General features: G+C 36.8%; 1 protein-coding gene across 3 annotated transcripts; it reads left to right on the forward strand.

The window, feature by feature from the left end:
• The first annotated feature begins 2,545 nt into the window (after window positions 1-2,545).
• On the forward strand, window positions 2,546-22,128 carry pax6b (paired box 6b). Of its 3 annotated transcripts, none has more exons than XM_067445201.1 (13): window positions 2,546-2,815; window positions 6,011-6,138; window positions 8,826-8,879; window positions 11,549-11,679; window positions 11,936-11,974; window positions 12,064-12,279; window positions 13,043-13,208; window positions 16,385-16,543; window positions 16,630-16,712; window positions 16,822-16,972; window positions 17,068-17,180; window positions 17,397-17,538; window positions 19,343-22,128. In XM_067445201.1, exons 2-13 carry the CDS (start codon window positions 6,126-6,128, stop codon window positions 19,426-19,428), a joined length of 1,353 nt encoding a protein of 450 aa, XP_067301302.1. In that variant the 5' UTR covers window positions 2,546-2,815; window positions 6,011-6,125; the 3' UTR covers window positions 19,429-22,128. The 3 variants fall into 3 exon arrangements, with proteins under 3 accessions (XP_067301302.1, XP_067301303.1, XP_067301305.1); XM_067445204.1 differs by lacking the exon at window positions 2,546-2,815 and adding an exon at window positions 8,591-8,659 and having other exon boundaries at window positions 5,677-6,138; XM_067445202.1 differs by lacking the exon at window positions 11,936-11,974 and having other exon boundaries at window positions 2,547-2,815.
• The last annotated feature ends 579 nt before the right edge of the window (window positions 22,129-22,707 follow it).

The raw sequence follows: 22,707 nt of genomic DNA on the forward strand, positions 1-22,707 counted from the left end.
GCTGTGCTTTCAGATTGTGGGTCGTATACTCAGGCTTGTCACATTGAGCTAAAGTGAGTTTCTAACATCCAGGGCTTTGCTGTCTGCGCCGGACAAATTGATTGCGATCAGCCTGAGGGAATTCAGCTAATGTCTCTGTCCAGGGCCGGGGGGTGGACTGCTTAAATTAAAGAGGGGGAAAGATTCACACATATTGCTGAAAACCCGAAATACACATAAATGCACATCATAAAGCCATCAGAGAGATAACTGGGACGACAAGGACCTGAAGGTAGAGATTTGAGAAGACCTCCTATATATAGTCTATCATATAGGCCTACTCATATAATTACATCTTAATCAGGCTATAGCCTTGATGAGAAGGGAAATTTGGAAACATAATGAGTGCATAATTATGAAGGGTTGTCAATGCACTTTTTTTAACCCAAGAGAAAAGCTTTACATTTAAACACGATGACAATGCATAACCCAGAATAATGACATCTGGAATGCCTGGTCAGTGCTGAGCATATTTTATTGTGTAAGGTAAGCAGAAGCAGAAGAAAACAAAATATCCATGACATGCTTTCTTCTGCATGGATAGAGAGTTAAGGCCAGTCATTAGAGAACTTATTCCAAATCTAGCAGAACAGAAGGCATTGAAAAGCAAGAAAAGTGCACATTCCTTCTGCCTTTTCAGTTCTTGAATTATATAAAGGCTAATGATATAAAAACGAAATCAATGATTTTAAGAATTGCCAATAATATATTTTAATACAGGCGCGTTTTGCAGATTTCATGAAACTATTAATACTTGGGCAAATGACTCAAATATTATTATTGATATAGCTACAACATTTTTTTTTAATCACAATGTGTCTTCAAATAATCATGACACGAAGTATTTGAAGTGCAACCATTTTATTTTAATACTTTTTACGACTCATTATTTTTTTTATTTTTTTGTAGAAACGGTTAAAAAAAACGCAAAACATTTCTGAGAACCTGACAAATATGTCGAAAACTAGATTTGATGAACATTTTCCCATCATCTTTGAACCCATTTACCCTGACGAAATGTCAGTAAAATCTCTTTTAATACAGTCAAATAAATCCTGCCTGTTGTGTATCCAGGAGATTATGTAAGTATAACAACATATTGAAATAGAAATCCATTTGTAAGTCAAATTGGATAAAAGCGTCTGCGAAATGATAAATGTAAAAGTAAATATTAAAACAAAATATGAAATATTCATTAACGAACATTTTGATTGCGCTTATCAAACTCGTTATTGCAATTTACAACACTTCATATTTTTGTAAGAGAAATGTGTGTGTAGTGTGTGTGTGTGTGTGTGTGTGTGAGAGTGAGAGAGAGATAGATAGAGAGATAGAGAGGGGGGAGAGGATGCTGAGAGGCCGGCTGAACAGATTTTCCTTCACGCCTGGTCGGGTTCTTGAGAGCGGGGCGTCGTGGAACAGGGAACGGAGGCACCTGGCCCGGCCGCTGCGCAGCGTCTTCTTTTATTGACCGCATGATAAGCCGTGCGGTTTCCAGCGATCACCTGGAGAACCCTGCAGCGTTGCACGGTTTCCGTGGCCCTTAATTGTGGTTACGTCAAACAAAGGGCTGAATAATGCTCGTGCGCCCCATACCTGCTCCATACGTCCTAAAGAACCAACACAACCCATTCATTTCCTGAGAGACACACCACAGAACCGTTGCGCATTTGCGCACTATGGACAATGACATCTGTAGACACGTCATATGAAGTAAACACTAGGTTGCTTCACCTGTAGGCTACAGTTTAAATTATTTCTTTGTTTAGATGATGCGCAGAATCTCACAAATAGCATATAGTTAAATGCGCAACAGCTCTCGTGTTAGGAAGAATGGAGAAATGGTCGTAAAAACAGCAGAGACTCATTAAAGAAAACCACACACGATAGGTGGAAACAAACATTTTGACTAAACGCGCCGTTGTACAGGTTAACCATTTGATTTTCCACGTGAATGAGTAGGGTAAATAAGACCTCCGTGACGCCTTGGCCAATATTTGCCTAACAGACGGATAGCAACTGATCAAAAAGAAAGGCTGACAACATTTTAAATAACATTTGCCATTTTAACGTTTAAAATATTAGCATTCTAAAAATGGGCTTTTTGCAGATATTGACGTCAAAACAAGCAATTACTGAAATGTATCAAAGATAATTATTTTCTATGCACTTATATACCATGTGCAAAAGTGAAAAGATGAGATGAAAATACATAAATAGCTTATTTTTAATTATTACTTTTTATCAATATAGCCTACACATTATTAAATAGCCTATGTTTTATTGAATTATGTTATATTAATAGGTATTTATTATATTACATATTGATATTATAAAACTACCTCGCTCTATATTTAGCATCAAAGAAACGCCCAGAAGTATGTCTTCTTTAGGAAACACCACGACTTAAAACAGAAGCATAATTCTCCTAATTCTTGACTTGAAATATAGGGCAATAATCACGCCACGTCTTGAAAATCGAGGCTAATGTGAATGCATGGAGTTCCCCTGATATGTTGCATGCATGGCTGTATGAGAACTATTTTCCAGCGTGACGTAGCGCGCCACCGGGCCAATCGCTGACGAGCTGAGGCTGATATTAAGAGAAAGTTTACAGTGAGTGAGGGTTACACCGTTTTTTCATTCTCACTGACATTTCCACTCCAAACGGGATTCAAACGTGACAACTCAGTCTGGATTCATGAGGTCGTTTTAATTTATTGGATCGCACGGGCTTGAAACCGCAGGATATTGATCAGAAGTCAGAATTATCCCGGTAAGTTCAGATCAAATACTGCATGTTTTCCCCACCGTTCTCAGAAAAGAAAAAGCACGACATATCTTCATTGGGAAAATAGATTTGATTATGTCTACATTTTTAATCTATGACTGAAATTTCATTATGAATGTTTAATTTGAAAAGCTCTCTCAAAAGGAAGTATTTATTACAAACTAAATGATACAAATTATATAAATTCTTGGATTTACAAAATATTTCGTTTGGATAAGACAAAATTTTCTATCTTAATTAGGCTAATATTTTTCATTTCTTTAATATGCCCATATTACTCTCAGTTTATGTCAAATTTAGACAGCCATAAATCTGATTTTGGAATGATTATTTTAGTACATTTTCATAACGTGATGAATTCATTAGCGGAGATAGATAGCACGTTACATCACCTCAAAATGATTTGATTAAAAACACATTCCATTTCAATTTTTAAGAACAGTTTTAGGAACGATAGGGAATGCAAATTAAAATTATAATTAAGTGACGGAACAGAAATTATAAAACTGTCTTTTTTTGCCACAGTAATTTGTTTACTAAACATTCTTCTTCCTAATTATAATAGTAGCCTAAAAATTATGATATGGGTGGTGTTTTTTCTATTATAATTGCATAGTAAATAATAGATTATTAGGATATTATAAGAAACAATAAAATAAAGTAAACAATATAAAACACTATAAGTATTATATGAAAAAATTAAATAAAAAATAAAACTAAAAAACCGTTGGTGGTGAGTAGCTAAACTTCGTTGGTCCACGACCTGTAGCGTATTGATGTGTTTGAACGGGAGTGTCAGCCCGTTCCAGACTTTTTTCCTCCTTTTTATTGATTTACTTTTTTAGTTCATGTTCTCCTGAAGTATGACGTCAGTCCCATTCCCTCCCCTCCTCGTTCTCCTTTTCTAAAAAGTTTTTTCTCCAAAAGACACAGTGACCACTTTGCCCAAGAGCGAAACAGCTATACAAGATTAGGGATTACTTTTCACGACTTCGTATTAGCAGCTTCTAATCCCAATTGGGCTAATTGCTTTGCGTGTAAAATTGCTATCTGCAGGGCTCGTGTGATGTGGTGGGGTTGTATGGCCTGGAGGGTGATGGTGCGCCCTGAATTAGACCACATCCTAAATACACCTCATTAACACGCAGAGGATTTACAAGTTATCTACATGAGGAATCAACAGCCACGGCACAATTACCAAGTTTACAGGGCATTCTTTCTTTTTTTTCTTTTCTTTTTTTGTCGGGTTTGCACGCAGTCTTTGCACCTTTATAATAGCCTACATTTAAAATTAAAATAAACTTTAAAGGTGTACTATAGAGTAACCAGCGGCTAACACAGATAAGATGATCTCATTTGTGGAAACATTTGCAGTAGTATGAGAGAAACTCTGCGGGGCCCGTACGGGACAGGGCTGTTTGTTCATTGCAGTTTCCATTAAGGCCTCTTTTTTAATTCCTCGGCGTGTCGTTTGTCTCATTTTTGTGACACAGTCAGGCACGCACTGGTTCTAAGGGGCTCTTATTCCCTTCACAGATAGTTTATTGATGGGCTTTGGCTTTTTCCTAACTTTGCATACGCGGAAGAAAGTGAATGCAATGCCCATCTTCTCTTTTTTTCCCGTTCTTTTTAAAATCCCATCAGCTCTTAACCGGCTCCCATAGGACCTATACGGTGTGTGTGTGTGTGTGTGTGTGTGTGTGTGTGTGTGTGTATGTGTGTGTGTATGTATATATATCTTTGCACAGTTTAGGCAATCTATTTATGCCTAAACTGTGCAAAGGATTTTTATTGTGTGTAGTAGTCTATATATATATATATATATATATATATATATATATATATATATATATATATATATATATATATATATATATATATATATATATATAGTAGGTAGGCTACTTCACACAAAAATAATTTGCACAGTTTAGGCATAAATACATTTCTAAACAAATTTGTAGTAGCTGAACAAATATGGGAACATTATCATAAAGTTCGAGACGCAGCACAAAAATAATAATTAAAAAAAATTGAATTTATAGAATTGTGTGTCGATATATGACGTAGGCTACTTTGAAAAAACAAACAAAACAAAAAAACAAAACAATAGGCTACCCAATATTCACTTGTTTGCATCTGGGTCTAGGTCGTGGGTTATTGCAAGCAGAGATGTAAACATATGTCATCAGACTCCGGTGAATGAGCTGTAAAATTAGTGAACGGTAAACAATTTGGGGGTGGGGGGACAAAACAAGCCACGTGGACACGGAGGTAACCTCCACGCGCAGATACGGCGCAAACGCGCGTGAGTGTCAACAAAAGCACGTGGAGAGTGTTTGCGTTTGTTTTAGCCAGTTGCACCAGGGACCATTTGCAAGTGCACTTAATGCACAGAGCAAACAGGTTCTCCTTTTGAATTCGCAGCTGTCAACAGGTTGCTTTCTTTTATCAGTGTCATGAGGGCCAGATCTCTCAGGATTTAAAAAGACCCGTGCAGCAAACAATCACTCAGGAATATTCAGTAAAACTTATTTTCGTGCTGCAGCGGTGTCAATGTGTTCAAATAATCAAATAGGCCTTCTAGAGTAACAATTATAGCGAAAACATATTATAAAAGCAATTTATTTTTATTTTCATTGAAATAGGCTATTTAATGTAAATAGCCTACAAGTTTATCAAACATTTCGGGGAAAATTGGTAATATGAAAACACATAAGCCAAAAGAGACACTAAAATTTATTTTCGGAGTGAGCTCAAGCCCAGTGGTGAGATTTAAGCAGTGCATCCGACAGGAGCAGAATGAATCATGAAGCAATGTTGAGTGATTTTGAGAGGGGGCGCTCGGCGTTTGCATGCGCGGACTGATTAGTTGGTTCAAAAGTGGCCTGTTTTCTGTGCTGTGATGGCAGAGGGTCAGTGCATCTCTCTAATGGGCCAGTAAAAAGCTGCAACCGGGAACACACAGACTAAATACATCAGTACTATCACCAATCAGCATAGGTGTGTTCAACTCCGTCTCTCGGTCTCTCTCTCTAGCGCGCGCGCTCTCTCTCTCTCTCCATGCATGCGCCTTCACTTTCTCACTCACTCACTACACATGCGAGCACACACACACACTCTCAATCCTTGAGCAGTCCTGACATCTCCGCTCACTGTCAATCTGTGTCTCCTTCGCAGGGAATTTCCTTCCAGACAGAGGGACGCTGGAAAAACATATATTTTGAGAAGAAATTACTATTGGAGACCAATTGTTTCACTATTTTGCTCGGAAGGGCTCAGGCGGTGGAGCAGAATGCCTCAAAAAGGTGAGTGCGCACGCTAAAACTAAAAGTTAGTTGTTCGTGTGGGACCCAGTAGCCAACTATTTTACTGAAGTGACCCACCACATTATTATTATTATTATTATTATTATTAGGCTATTATTTATTATTGACATTACGATTATTGTTAGTGGTGTTGCCCAAGTCATTAAAAATACAAACGTGCTCTTAATAGGCTAGTTTGTAGGCTAACTGTAAAACTAAATTACTTAAATAAAGCTCTTTAGATTATGTTACATTTTTTCGGTCTGCTTTTAATCTGTTTGTAGTAAATATGCATCTGTGAGAGGAAAGAATTAAAAGTCACATTAGGCCTGAAAAGTGTTTTTTTTTTTTTTTTTTTTTTTTTTCTCGGAGCACGGGAATGCACTGACCCGTTGAGGAAAGGTGTCAGTTTGATTCATCAGCCGAGTGCCTTCTTAAAGATTTGCTTGAATCTCACGAGCACCCGCTTGTTTATTATTCTTTTGATTATAAGAATATTTGTTTTTAGAGTTTTTGTAATTGTATTTTTTTTTTAATGTAATGCACGGTCAAGACTTTCCACTTTTATGTTACATTATATAGCCTAAAAGTAAACATCAATGTATCACACAAGTGAGATTTAGTAAATCAAATTATTAAATAAATACCTTTTTTTTTTCTTTAAAAACAAAACAAAACAACAACCCCAAAATAAGCCATCACAGCGGACTCGTTTAATTTAATTCCCCAGGCCTAGTGTTTTTTCTATAGTATTAGGACCCTCACGTCCTTATAAACATTCACTAAATAAATGTAGCTCGAAAACACAAAAGATTTCCCCATCGATGCAGTATAAGATGATTAGGGCATGTTAATGTCAGATCCTTCAAAACTTCCCACTGCGCTTTTGTACACATACAGATGCACGTCTGCATGAGAATGATGTTTATGGAGAACACTGTTTCCTGAATAAGCATGTTTAATTAAAGCAATTGTAGTTAAGGATTACACAAACGAAAGAAATGCTGATGAGATCCTAGTTAACCTCATAAACAACAACAACAGCCTGTATTCGACGTTAGATAAATCATTAACGGGAACACGCAGAGTCGCGAGGCGTGTACAGCGCGAGCACAAAACAATTAACATTTTCTGTGATTAACAGCGATTAAGGGGTTTAATCGTCGCATTAGGCTTTAAATATAGTTCGAATTTACCTTCGGGTGTAGTTTTCATTTGACGTATCTTTTTTTAAAACAGTATTTTTTTTTAAAAGATAGCCACGGCACTAAAATATTCACATTTATCAAGGCAAATTACAGCTGATGCCAACCTCCTGACACATTATACATATTTGAAAAAATAACTAATTAGACAAATTAAATATAAATTGAATTGTGTATATTATTATTATTATTATTATTTTGTGGCAAATTATAAAATAAAATATAAGAGGTAAAATACTACCAAAATTATTTCGAATTTTAGGAAGAACATAAGAATTTTAGAACACTTAAAAGCAACATTTTAGAATGTTTAAATATAAATGTAGAAGTTGATAACAGTTTTAAATGTTAAATGAATATGTTCAGTAGGCCCTAGTTCTTCAATCTTGGGAAGAGAGCGAATGGAAACGGACACACCGGTTTTGTTATTTCAGCGTCGGGAGAGAAAATGAAACGAAAGACTTTCCTTCCCTGGGCCCCTTTTTAGCAATGTCGCTGAATAGATCCTTTATTGCAATTGTTTTTTCCCCAATTGAGCACCCTACTGAGCTGTTGCATCCTTTTACAACCCCTAACAACCCACACCCGTTACACAAACACCTCCAGATATTTATAACGCGAAATTACTTTTCTATTTCCCCAAACCTCACGAACAGAAACACGCATTGGGGTTCGGGCACCGGGGTCATGGTCGTCAGGAAAGTGACAGTGGTGCTGTGTGTGTGTGTGTGTGTGTGCGTGTGTATGGTCGTCTGGGGGGCAGGGTGCCCTCGGCTCTTTGTATTCGGGCAAGTATTGGTACGTTTGGTGGGAGGTTGTGTTGCTAGTTGCAGAGGCCGAGTTGTGATGGCTGGGTTTGGGTATAGAAGGTAAAAGAGGCGCATTGTTGAGCTCCAGCGGGCTTTGTTAGGATCCTCTCACCCCCTCCAGTTCTCACTTTTCAGAGCACTGATGCGAAGTAGACAGCGTGTGTCACTGTACACTTTTGACGGGGAGATCTAAAGAGGAAGGTTGAACATATTTCACAGACCACCAAGAAATTGAGACGTGAACTCTTCTATTCTCTAGTCTATAGATTTGTCTTTTATATTTAATATCTCAAATCAAATTCTTGTTTGATGTGCCCAAAAATAAGTGGCAGGTGCAAAAGGCTGCGCATTAAACCCCCTCTCCATTAGGCTTTATACATTTAAACATGACTCAATACAAGTCATTCGAACTAATATTACTCTTTTGCTCTATCCTAGGCATGATCTAAATAGTCAGACGCAAATGAAGGGCTAATTTTTTAAACGGACAGTCAACTCTGTTACCAGGCAAGTTTTTAAAGCTGAAATTCCTCTAGAAAGGATTATTCCCAAATATGCGTTGAGATGCATCGACCGTAACGCAACGCCGCAATTGTTGCAAAACTGCAATTTAAAAAAAGAAATAAATCTTGATTTCACAACTAACCATGTATATTTTCTTTGTCATAAATAGAATACCATAACCAACCCACGTGGGAATCAGGAGTGGCGTCCATGATGCAAAACAGTAAGTGCAATTCTTATTAAGCCACTCATGTGTAGCCATATTTCATTTTTAATAATAATAGCTGTTTTTTTTTTTCAACGGCTGATTGTGTTCCTTCCATTTCCGATTAAACTTTAATTGCATTGCATTGCATTGCTGATGGGAAATTACATAATATGTGCTTTATGTGAATTATGGTCAAATTAAGAGGCATTAAAACGCGGATTATATATTCTGCCCCCCTCAGAAAATATAAATTATTTCACGTTCATGTTTAAAAGAAAAGCCAATGCAAAAGGCATTTTACATACATGTCGAGCATAAATAAATGAATGGCTGAGGGGGGAGGAGATGTTTATTTCTGCTTGAGTTGGTAACAAATAAATGCAGCTCTGGCTCGATTAATGGAGAAAATTTGCCAACTTCCACACAGGACTTGACAGTCCCGAAACAGCTAATGCATTAAACGGGACACGAAGTAGTTTGATGATTCCAGGATTTGATTTCAGGATTTTCTGTGCTTGCTTGAGGGGGAAAAACACGAGTTATGCTAGTTAGCAAACGGGCACAGCGTCACTTAAATCGTGCCTTTGTCTCGTGTTGTAGGATAAATGCTTGGATTAGTTCTGTGAGATTATGTAATGTAATCATATATTGTTCAGTCATATGAAAAATGTGGTTAAAAGTACTGAGTTATATTATTTAACTACATGTACATACTATAGAGGTAGGGTTATGTTTAAGTTTAGGGTTAGTTACTTGTAATTTAGTAGTTCCCTTAAAATAAAGTGTTACCAAAACTATTAACTCAAATAATTAGCCTAATGATATAATATATGTATAGGGAGATTCATGCAGCGGAAAATTTGGCCTTTAGATTAAGCATTGATATTTAAAATTCACAACATATGTTTCCCCATTAGTAGGGGAGCAATAAAATACAAGTCTCATTACGAGCGCCACCAGGCCAGATCTACAGTCCTACACCGTGGGGAGTTATATGATTATTAAGACTTAACCTTTGAACTGTGAAATGACAGGCCGGGTCATGTTTCTGTGTGATGGTGACATCAATCAAACGGATTCATTTGATAAACGTGCGCGCCTCCTTACGTTCAAGAGTCTGTTAAATCCAACTAATCCAGGAATTATTGAAGAGCGAGAGGATGACAGTGGATTACTCCGCTGGATTTGTAGAGATTACCACACGTTTGTTGTGCAGTATCGGTGCTTAAATGAATCCGGTTCATTAAAATTAGTCCAGTTGGATGTGGTATTTAAAACAAACGGGTTTGATTCACAACACACAGTATTATCTCCAATGACTGGATCACTAATGAATTTTAAAGGGTCAGAGAAAGAAATAGTTCCGGAGTATATTTCACATTTAGACACTTGCATTTCCCAGAGTCCAGCAGATGCGGGGTTTGTTACAAACCTAAAAAAAAGAAAGAAGCTTTGTCAGATTTAATATGTTTAGAAACACGCACGCCCCTGTCCTCGTGCCCGTGCATTGCTCCTGTAGCTAGAAATAAAAGGAAGCCTCCCTTGAAGGCAACAAGAGCAGAATCCAATTTTGTCTGATATCCAAATGCAGACAGAAAGGGTCGTTTTATCATGCTACTATTTGTCGTGACGATGCGTTTTTCAAAAGCAGAGCAGTGTCATATAAAGTGACAGTCCTGCCACAAGTACTTCAGCTGATCTTTTCAATGAGCCTTCCATGCATGATCCGAGGCGACCTCCGCCTATTTCCAGAAATTAAGCTCAAACTTGACGTGCAGCTAGCTTTATTCTAAAGACAAATGTCAGAGAGGCTCATCATATTTTCCCCCCTCTTCTTCTTCTTCTATATTTGGAGCTTATTTATTGCTTAGGAGCTTGGGCTCCTGCAGTCAGACGAGAGAGGAGCAGAGAGCTAGAGCACACACACACTCCGGGGAGGCTTTTCATAGGGATTTGCCTCTGTGTTTTTTTTTTTCTTGCTCGCTCTGAATTGACTTTTTATTGGACTTTCACATCGCATCAAAACACACTGAACTGGTATGCGCTTTTCATGTTCTTCTGTTTGCAGTGCATCTGATTATTTTACACATTGCCATTTTGATGGACACTCCATTGCTTCCGTATGCTTTGCGATGACTGCTCTTTTTCTGGTGTTCCTGATTTGCGAGGTGTGCTTATTTATTAGGGCTCTGTTAGTCTGGTGCGAACGAGTTTCCAAACACTGACGCGCAGTCTTGTGGAAAGCTGTTCTCTTGAGGGCGATTTGATTATGAAAATTTCAGTTCACTTGAATAGAGATGTTCAGACTCAGAGGTCATTTCGTCAGTCGATTCAGTGTGTCGATTGATTTTATTCTAGTGCATGACATTCCGGTGTTGATTCGTATAGGGCACAATGAGCTGTGTAACCGCACTCAAAACTAACTAAACTGGCATTTATAAAATAATTATAAAGGTCACACTTTAGTGCTCTCGCGCATTTAAATGCATTTGATGTCTGATGATTTTGCTATTTCAGTTATTGATAGCAATGTAAAAACTCAGGCTTTTTCCTCTCTGACTCTTGTCAGTAACGCAGATCAAAGAAAGCTCCAAGAAGCTTTATTCTAGACAATGGGACACCCATTGAGGGAATGTTTCGGAGGGGAAAGACGAGCCAATTTGTTATGTCTCCGTGTGCCACAGGTCACAGTGGCGTCAACCAGCTCGGCGGGGTTTTTGTGAACGGCAGACCGTTACCGGACTCCACCAGACAGAAGATCGTCGAACTCGCTCACAGCGGAGCGCGACCCTGCGACATCTCCAGGATTTTGCAGGTGACCCTGAAGCCCATTTGTACATCCAGCAACCTTTACGGGACCTAGTGAAATAATTATCAAATCATGGTCACACAATGTCCATGTTACAAATACCACAGCTAAATCAAATTAATTACAACAATAACGATAATGGAGAAATTAGTCAGGATGCTCACCATTTCAACACTCATGTAAAGTGTGACTCTAATCAGTAAACTTTTAAACGTAATGAAATCGTCCTAGCAATTTTAAGGCATATTTTCTGTGTTCATAGACCCATGATGATGCAAAAGTCCAACTGGACAATAAGAACGTAAGCGTATAATTGTTTGAAGTACATTACTTTATTTCAATTTAGTCTTAAATAATGTATGTGAATTGTGTATATTGCTGTCCATTCAGGTGTCGAATGGGTGCGTGAGCAAGATTCTGGGCAGATATTATGAGACCGGCTCCATCCGACCACGAGCCATCGGAGGCAGCAAACCGAGGGTAGCGACGCCAGAAGTGGTCGGCAAAATAGCACAGTACAAGAGGGAGTGTCCCTCTATCTTCGCCTGGGAAATTCGTGACAGACTACTGTCCGAGGGGGTGTGCACCAACGATAACATACCAAGCGTAAGTGCGAATCATGATTCATTTGCATCACTTGATTGTGCAAACGTCACTGCTCACTTCTTACGTCAATGAATAAAATGAAGGGTCACATTTCTTAATAAGTAGATAAGAATGCATACACTGTAAAACAATATTGTTGGTTTAACTTAAAAAAGTAAGTAAACTGGTTGCCTTAAAATGTTGAGTTCATTGAAATTAAAAGTGTGAGTTAATACAATGAAGGAAATTTGTTTAAATAAATAGAAACTCCAAATATTAGATACATATCTAATTTATGATACATATTTATCATAAATTATTGTATTAAATGTATTTATGATACATTTTCAGATACATATCTAATTTATGTATCTGAACCACATAAATTAAATTTTTTTTGTGATAATTTGGCATGTTTCAATGCATTACTACAAAACATTTTTTTATGCAATATGCTTACTAGTTCTTTTAATACTATTTGAATAAAGGATCATACATTTTCATTATATTGGACATTATATTGGATTATATTATATTAACTCAAAGTTTTAATTTCAAATGAACTTTTTTTTTTTTTTTTTTACAGTGTGTGTAGGCGGATTCATAGAAGCTTGCTTACATTTGCAATCGTCAACGATAAGAAAACAATATTTTGCATTTATCCATGCAAAAATCTACAAATGGCATTTATGGACCGAGCTATAGTGGAAAAGAATGATATAAAATGGCATTTTATGGCTGATGCAAACAGTAATTGACTGACTACTGCCTTCATACCTTTCAGGTGTCGTCGATAAATCGAGTCCTACGCAACCTGGCTAGCGAAAAGCAACAGATGGGTGCAGATGGCATGTACGACAAGCTGAGAATGCTCAACGGGCAGACCGGCACGTGGGGGACGCGCCCGGGATGGTACCCTGGTACGTCTGTGCCAGGACAACCAAATCAAGGTGAGACAGTCTAAAAGTAATAAGAGCATCACTGTCATGAGCAAAATTATAATAACGACAACATAAAAGTCACAGCAACAAGGAAAAAATAAATATTTATATATATATATATATATATATATATATATATATATATATATATATATATATATATATATATATATATATATATATATATATATATATATAATTATTTAGAAAAAAAAGTTACCTGGTTGCCTTAAAAACAAATTGAGTTAATACAATGAACATTTTTTGAGATTCGACAACTTTTATTAAAATATTATTAAAAGATTTTGTAAGCATATTGGGTAATTGTGTGTGTTTTATTTCTGATGATGCAGTGAAACATGCCAAATAGTGCTATTTTCATGATTTATCTAATTTTTTATGTGGTTCAGATACAATAATATTTTGAGTTTCTATTTATTAAACAAATTTCCTTCATTGTATCAACTCAAATTTTTAATTTTAATAAACTCAAAATTTTAAGGCAACCAGGTTACTTACTTTTTTAAGTTTTAAACCAACAAAAACCAACAATATATATATATAATTTTATTTTATTATCCTATTATCATACAATACTATTCATACTGAACTTGTATGAAAATATGCAATATAATAGTATATTACAGTATACAGTATATACAGTGTATCTATATGTAGTGTATAATAATGTAAATATTGTATATTATTATTTTTTAATTTGTCAAACCCTGTAGTATTTGATTATGAATTAACCCATTTATTTTGTTCTGGAAAAGTGTAGGAAATCTCATGCAGTCAGTAGGTCTTCATGTCAACCCATTTGGAGACGCATTAGATGAATATACAGAATCTAGAATTGCGTGCCATTGACATGCTTCGATGAGAAAAGGCCACTCGTTAATTGAGGAGTTAGTGCTAATTAATCGCTCATTTCAATACGGCTTCTGTCTGGGTCTTGGATCTGCGTGACTAGGAACAGAGTTTTCGGCGGAGGTGTCCATGCGGTACCACCTGCCCCCCTCCCCCGTGCCAGTGCCCTCGACATCATTTGCGCCCCATGGGGAGTGAGAGAAAAGCACTGTGCGTCCCGGGACAAAAGATGTTTCTGTCACATGCAAGAATTTGTGACAGGCACAGCTCGGACTCTCTGTAATTGCTCATTAGAGGTTGTTGTTTTTTTATGGAGGGAGAGGAAGAACATGCACAGGCTTTTGGTTACAGGAGACAATGATAAAAAGTTGAGTTGATGAATAGTTCGTTTCTAATCCGGTTGATGAATCCTAAACGAATCCTGCGTGTGGATATTCACTGCGTCACGAACACTATCAGACAGCATTGAGATTAAACAAGCGATCTTTACAATGCTTAAAGGGATAATTCATCTATAAAAAGAAAATACTCACTCTCCCATTATTTCTAATGAGACTTTAAAGGCTTAGCATGGAGACTTGGAGTTAAGCGCACAAGTAAAATGGCTATTGTTATGGTGCCTTTTTCAAATATTTTTGTTCTTTTTTGGGGCTTATATGGCCTTTTTATGAACTGACACTTTTCTACTTTAAAAATAACAGCATACAGGTTAAAAATTTCAAAAAAAGGTTAAAAAGAGATTCTTGTCAAATTGGAGAGACTTTTCCTAACCAAGCAAGCAAAGGTCTTTCAATGGTCATCTCCTGTTGAACGTATAAATCCTAACTGGCGTTTAACAGGCCTGGCCTGGGGTTCTTTGATTAATGACAGTGGTGTGTAGAGGTTAACATACTGAACTGAAAGGTCTGTTGACTAGATCCTTGTGTTATACAATGCTGAGCACTGCACGCCTCTTTTTGTTGTTCCTTTCCAATTGTGCCCTCGGGAGATTTTGAGCCTGACGAAAAAGGCCCGGCAGCCCATCTCTGTCCGCACAGTTTAATGGTCCCCCTCATTCTTCTGGTGGTATTGTGTCATGGAGAAAAGCAGCTCTCTATTCAAGTGTTGGTGGTCACCTCAATAGGTCCCTGGACACCCATATGGTGAATAGCACTAAGAATCCCTATACATTATATGTGCTGTGTATGAAAACATCCAAGGGAACCTGAGGATGACTCAATGCGTTTCTTTTGGTACTTTGTTACGGAACTATGGAGATAATGCTGACAACTCTCGTCTCAGGTCTTGGGCTGTATTCACAACAAATGCTTAATATACACATAATACTTACGAAATATTTACATTATATTCCTTTATTATATTATTTTATAGAATATGATTTGAATGGATATATGAATGATGATAAAATAAATAATAACATTAGTTTGTTATTTTGTATTTTATAATATAATACAATATAAAATACAAAAATACTTTTTTTTAGTCATATGATGCATGCACTCAAAAAATATATGGTTTGAATGCGTATAAAATATAAATATATTTGATTATATAAATAAATAAATACTTTGCAAATGCATATATTTTTGTCAAATATTCACATGCAACTCAGTGTTGTTATTATCTAAAGCCAAAGCTATTAAAAATAGTTTTCGGTAACTGAAATAAAGCTGAAATAAAATAATATAAATAAAAGAAAATAATTTTACACTTATACTTTGATTAGAAATATTGCCTTGGCAACTAACTAACTAACTAACTAACTAACTAACTAACTAACTAACTAACTAACTAACTAACTAACTAACTAACTAACTAACTAACTAACTAACTAAAATTAAAAGAGAAATTCAAAATAAAGCTATATAAATAAAACACACACACACACACACACACACACACACACACACACACACACTCACACTCACACTCACACTCACACTCACACTCACACTCACACTCACACTCACACAAAACATAAAATTACTAAAACTTATGCTAAAAATGTTTTTTTTTTTAAATAAAAGCTAAAAATTCAAAATGTTAATAAATACTATAATATTAAATAGCTTAAATTATACAGGGGCCAATCGAAAATGTTCTAGTGACTGATCACATCAAAAAAATTTAGTTGGCTAAATTGAATTTCTGTGAATTAAATTGCATCAATTAACAGAAATTCAATTTGGCCAAATGAAAAATGTAGATGTGATCAGTCACTAGAGCATTTTCAATTTGGGCCTGATCTGTTTTTAGAGTGTAATGCAAAAAGTGGTTTGCGTGATCTTTCTACAATTTACATTTTTTTTTTGCAGAAGGTTGCCAGCAACAGGACAACAGTGGCGAGAACACCAACTCCATCAGCTCAAACGGCGAGGACTCAGATGAGACTCAAATGCGGCTGCAATTAAAGAGAAAACTGCAAAGAAACAGAACGTCGTTCACGCAGGAGCAGATCGAAGCTCTGGAAAAAGGTATGCTTCAAGCGTAAGCATCAACAACACGCGTCTCCCATATCTAGCTGAGATTCAAAGAATATATATATATATATATTTTTTAGAGTTTGAAAGAACCCACTATCCAGATGTTTTCGCAAGAGAAAGACTCGCAGCAAAAATTGACCTTCCAGAAGCTAGAATACAGGTGAGAATATGGTAATAGTTCAATTAGCATGCAAAAAATAGCATGCAACCTAATGCATGTTCACTATTACTGTTGTTTCCATCTATGCTGACCCTCTGTGGGCCTGCAGGTATGGTTCTCAAACAGAAGAGCGAAATGGAGGAGGGAAGAGAAGCTGAGGAACCAGCGAAGACAAGCCAGCAATTCCTCCAGTCACATTCCCATCAGCAGCAGCTTTAACACGAGCGTCTACCAGGCAATCCCACAACCCACCACTCCTGGTAAATGACATATATAAACCGAGATTCTTGAGGATTACATATAACTGAAATAAAAATAAAAATAAATATTTTTTTTCTTCTATTTTTTTTATCAGTGTCCTTCACAACAGGGTCAATGCTGGGCCGCCCAGACACAGCTCTGACCAACACGTACACGGGTTTGCCTCCGATGCCCAGCTTCACAATGTCTAACAACCTGTCTATGCAAGTGAGTAGCGTCCTGAACACCGGTTTCCTCCTCTACCCTTGATAACTGGATTAATGTGCGGTGTGTGAAGCTTCCTTAAGTGTCTCCCATTCCATCACCCGAGTCAAACTATTGACACGTTTAACTCAAACTCCTCTGTGTTATAGAAACTCCAGTTGTGCCTGTAGATATAACTAAAGCTATATATTTATATACATATATTCTTGTTTTTTATAGCCAAGCCAGACATCTTCCTATTCCTGCATGCTGCCCACCAGTCCGTCCGTGAATGGGCGAAGCTACGACACATACACCCCCCCTCATATGCAGGCACACATGAACAGCCAAACAATGGCAACTTCTGGTACCACCTCGACAGGTAGGCAGAATAAGTTCATTGTGCGATTAACAAACTCACCCTTGAGCAAATAGCACATTTACGCCACCGTTCAAACGTTTGGGGTCAGTAAGGTTGTCGCTTTAAAGAAATTAATACTTTTATGGTACCACGTTTTTTTACAGTCCTGTTCCCATGTACATACTATACTTAATATAGTAATTACAATAACTGGGTAATAACTAGATACTAACTCTAAACCTAACCTGAAGCCATGTAGTTACCTTATGTACTTTCTTAAGTTATTACATTGTAAGTGCATGTACTGAAAAAAAAGAAGTGCAACAACTTTTATTCAGCAAAGATGCATTATATTGATCAAAAGTTACAGTATAATGTTACAAAAGACCTCTATTTCAAATATATGTTCTTTCAAACTTTCTATTTGTCAAGGAATCATGGTTTCCACAAAAATATTAGATCTCAACATTGAGATAATAATCAGAAATGTTTATTGAGCAGCAAATCATCACAGAATGATTTCTGAAGGATCATGTGACACTGGAGGAATGATGATGAAAATTCATCTTTGCCATCACAGGAATAAATCACATTTGAAAATATATTTAAATTGAAAACGCACATTTTAAATTGTAATAATATTTCTCAATATTACTGTTTTACTGTATTTATGATGAAATAAATGCAGCCTTGGTAAGCAAAAAAAAAAAAACAATGTTTGAACGGTAGCGTATATGCATACACTCTTTTACCAATTTGTTCACATATGTGTATGTATTGTCTGATCGTTCTGTTTACTTGTAAATGCATGATTTTGTGTATCTACAATTGTTTCTTTATTCCTCATCCATTTTTATGTAACATTTTTGTTTTGTATTTAGCATTAAAGGGATAATTCACCCAAAAAATGAGAATGTCCCCATAATTTACTCACTTTCAAACCATCCTAGGTGTATATGAAATTCTTCTTTCAGACGAATAAAAGTGGAGTTATATAAAAAAAAATCTCCTGATTGATCCAAGCATTATAATGGCAGCCCAAAATTTGAAGCCCAAAAAAGTGCATCCATCCATTACAGAAGTACTCCACACAGCTCTGGGGGGGTTAATAAAGACCTTCTGAAGCCAATCGATGTGTTTGTGTAAGAAAAAGATCCATATTTAACCCTTATATAGCTTCTGGTGGACCGCCTTTTTGTATTCAATTTACGAAGAAACGCTCTTTGCAGTTCAAAACGCTTGCGCTACATCTGACGACACCGTTGCGCTTTCTTCGTAAGTTGAATACAGAAGGCAGTCCGCTGAAAGCAAGATTTTTTACTTTATAACATGTTAAACATGGATATTTTTCTTACACACACACACACATCGATTCGCTTCAGAAGGCTTTTATTAACCCCCGGATCCATATGGAGTACTTTTATAATGGATGGATGCACTTCTTCGGCTTTATATTTTGAGCTTCCATTTTAATGCTTGGATTACCCAGGGCATTTTTTATATGACTCTGATTGTATTCGTCTGAAAGAAGAATGTCATATACACCTAGGACGGGTTGAAGGCAAGTAAATCATAGGGTAATTTTAATTTTTGGGTGAACTATCCTTTTATCACTTTAAAACACACAAACACATATCCTTTTCAATGTTTGAATTTAATTTCACTACTTCTTTAAACCATCACATTTGTTAAAAATATGATACCGCTTAGTGGACAGCACAAACATCCATTGTCCTTCTCAATCTATGCAGGTTCCTACATAACACCGAAGCTTAAAGTTTGAAAAGGAACTTGTTTCTGACCTATATTCTCTCTCTATTTATAGGACTCATCTCCCCTGGAGTATCTGTCCCTGTCCAAGTTCCCGGAACTGAGCCAGACATGTCTCAGTACTGGTCAAGATTACAGTAAAGAGAAGAGTTACTTCGCCCTTTGACTTCCACTCAGAGACTAAGAGAGAACCTGGACCTCTGCAGCAGTATTTTCACAAACACACAGACAGACAGACACATACAAGCAAACACGGGGACAAGGCAGCGAGCGGTCTCTTGTCACACTCGGAAAACTTTGCGGCACTAACTTTAGGAGGGAAAAACGGACGCTAGAGAGACTTGAATGGAACAAAACGCAACAAACCTCTGCTACATCCACATTTTTCGAACTCCATTTTTTTTTTTTGTATTTGTACATTGGCATTTATTTGTAAAGAGGAAAAGACAATTCAACAGGCCAAAAGATATGTTGGTCTCGCATCCATTTGAAAGGGTGGAGAACAGAACAACATATTGTGACTGTTTTCTACTGAGCAAATATCAGGATTACGGATCAGACTTCTTCAAACAGGCCCATATCAAACCAGTGAAGCAGAAACACACCAAGACACGACGCCCATTCATGTGCCCACTAGATATTTTCACTTTGGGAGAGTTGCCGGCTATAAGGACGAGGCTCAAATCAAACCACAACGGCTTCAGTTGATGACATACTACTGTACCTACAAAAGGAGCAACAGCCATTATGTACATTTCTGAGTACTTTATAATGATGTATGAGGGTTTGGAGAATGGAGATAACTAACTAACTAACTGAGGCCGTTTGTGCTTGATCATTTATAAATCGTGACGTCAGAGGTTTGGGACGTTATAGAACGGTAGACTTTGGCATCTAAATAACATTCATCCATTCTGCTACTGTCCAATTGTGAGTATTTGTTTTCCCTCTCGTAATTATCGCGGAACATAAATATATTGTTATTTGTATTGCCCCGAGAAAAATCTTAGAATTTTTTTATACAGACTTGAGACTTTCATGCATCGTTGAAAAAAGGAAAAACATTTCTTTAGGTCAGGTACAAGTTGTCTATTAGGTATAGTTGTATAATAGTGTCCTACGGTCAATAATTTTGTGAGACTAGAAATATTTAATTCCAATAATTATGATTAATAAAAATGCTTGACAAGAGTTTTTTTCTCTCAAAAAAACGTAAGTGTTTGGCAGTTGTTTACAAGTACATATCAGACTTAAACCATTGTTGATTGTAAAAACAGACCAAAGCCTTTGTATTTCATCTATTACACAACAATCTTAATCTTCTCTCTCTTTTTTTATCGTTAGTCTTGTGTTGCTACATTTTGTAAAGGAAAAAAATGTCGTTTTACATTCTAGTACACTGGCTTCGAGTATACTTGACTGCGGCCTAATCACGCAGTCCTTTATTTATGATCGACAACCATTTGTGGTTTTAAAAACATGTTGACATCTCTTGAATTCTGCGTTTTTGTTGTGTACCTGAAACATGAACACTTGTAATGGTTTTTGTGTCAGAGCAATGCTTTGGAAAGCGAAAGGTCTACCCTGTCTTGCAGATATTTCAATTTAATTTTATTTAAAAGCTTTCTAAATGTATTTTGTGAAAACTATTAAAACATTTTGTACAGTACCTGTTTCTTTTTCTAACTGACTTCTAACTGATACATCGTTTTCAAAAGTATGTTCAAACTACCAATTTAAAGACACACCAGCATGTCAAAACCCCTCTCTTCTCTCCACATACCTCATAACCACCAAAGAGCTCGTGAACAAAGGCACCAGCCGACTCCACACAACTCAGACATCACAAAAACACACCACAATAGAAAAGGCCTATGCCATTCAGCACTGCCAGCTCTTGTTTTGGTAGAGTTACGATGGTCTAAAAGGAAGGGGGGAAAAGCGAGCGCACGTGGGGGGAGGAGAGAGGGGGAAGAAACGCGAAGAATAAAGCGGTCCGAGCGAGCTCGGGGTGAGCGGAGGGAGAGATGAAGCGATTGTGTGGCAGAATGAGTTATTTTGCTTCACTTGCTGTCTCAGCGGGAGGGCCGAGGGGAGGGACACGGAGAGAAAGTGTCCGTGTGGAAGGGTTTTTGGGGGTGGTAGGTTGGTCCTGACGTTAGCTGGGTCAGGTAGTGGCCTATGGGACTTCAGGACCGCTCTAGATTCTCTCTCAAATGCACAAAGACCGCAACAGAAAGAGAAAAGAATGGAGAAATTTTGAAAATCACAACTAAAGCCAAGTTACACTTGGATAAAACTTATACTTCACTACCAAAAATAGTATGAACCTGCATTTATGAGGTGAAACTAAAAAAAAATTTTTATTTCACACCACATGGCTTTTTAAGTGCACTGCTAAAATAAAAAAAGTGAAAACTAGGTGAGCATACTCAAATAATTAGGTTAACTCTCTTACAAAAAAATCCAAAAGCCAAAAAAAACAACAACAAAAACAACAACCTGTGGACACTGACAGCTATATCTCTTTACAGACAACGAAAATGAGGCAATGAAGCCTTAACGTGCAAATAAAAACATACCTGTCTGATGAATACATGCTTTCACATGTAGCTTTATTCATTAGCAGAAATGAAAAATATGTGCATGCATGAATTTGTACATTATTTCCCCATTAAGTCAGGCAGGGTCACGTCAGCTGAAATGTATGTTGAGTATTGTAAATGCAAAAGGATTTTATCATAATTAAATTGTAAATAAATGCAGTGCATCTTACTGTGGAGTCTAAAAATTGCAGTCCAGGTCACCTTACATCCAAAAAGAAATCATTCCATCAGGAAGCCTATATTTTTTAGGAAAATTAACGAGTGAAAATGTATGCACATTTTCCTCTTAAATTTTCATTATTTTAATAAGGTCAGAGATAAGTCCAAAAACTTACCATTACTCTCAAAGGCGATTCCCATTACTTTAACAGCCTTTAAAAAAAAAATTAAAACTAGCATACATTAAAAGGCAGATTAAACAAATATAATTAAAATATATTATTTTGAAATGATTATAAACGAGGCAGAAAAATTAAAACAAGTTTTGTTGCAAAATGACATCACTGAAGCAAAAGAGAGAAACTATGTCTCCAGTCCAGTATTTGAATATGATAACCTCGATGTTAAACAGAACTGAACGCACCACCTCACAGATCTGCAACAACATCCCTCAAAACTCCTCACTTACTGGAGACTGTCTGGGTGACTGAAAACAATAAGACACAGATTCTTCATCTGCCCAATGAAAAGTGCCATTTAAATGACAAAAGGCCTAACGGACACTTTGAAAAGAAGAAACATTAAGCAGTAATGTTAACCTATTATTCCTTGATTTAGTTTTTGGGATCTATTGGAATGGGTCTTCAAAATTCAT

The sequence above is a fragment of the Pseudorasbora parva genome, chromosome 1 (assembly GCF_024679245.1).
Source record: "Pseudorasbora parva isolate DD20220531a chromosome 1, ASM2467924v1, whole genome shotgun sequence".
NCBI classification, from domain to species: Eukaryota; Metazoa; Chordata; class Actinopteri; order Cypriniformes; family Gobionidae; genus Pseudorasbora; species Pseudorasbora parva.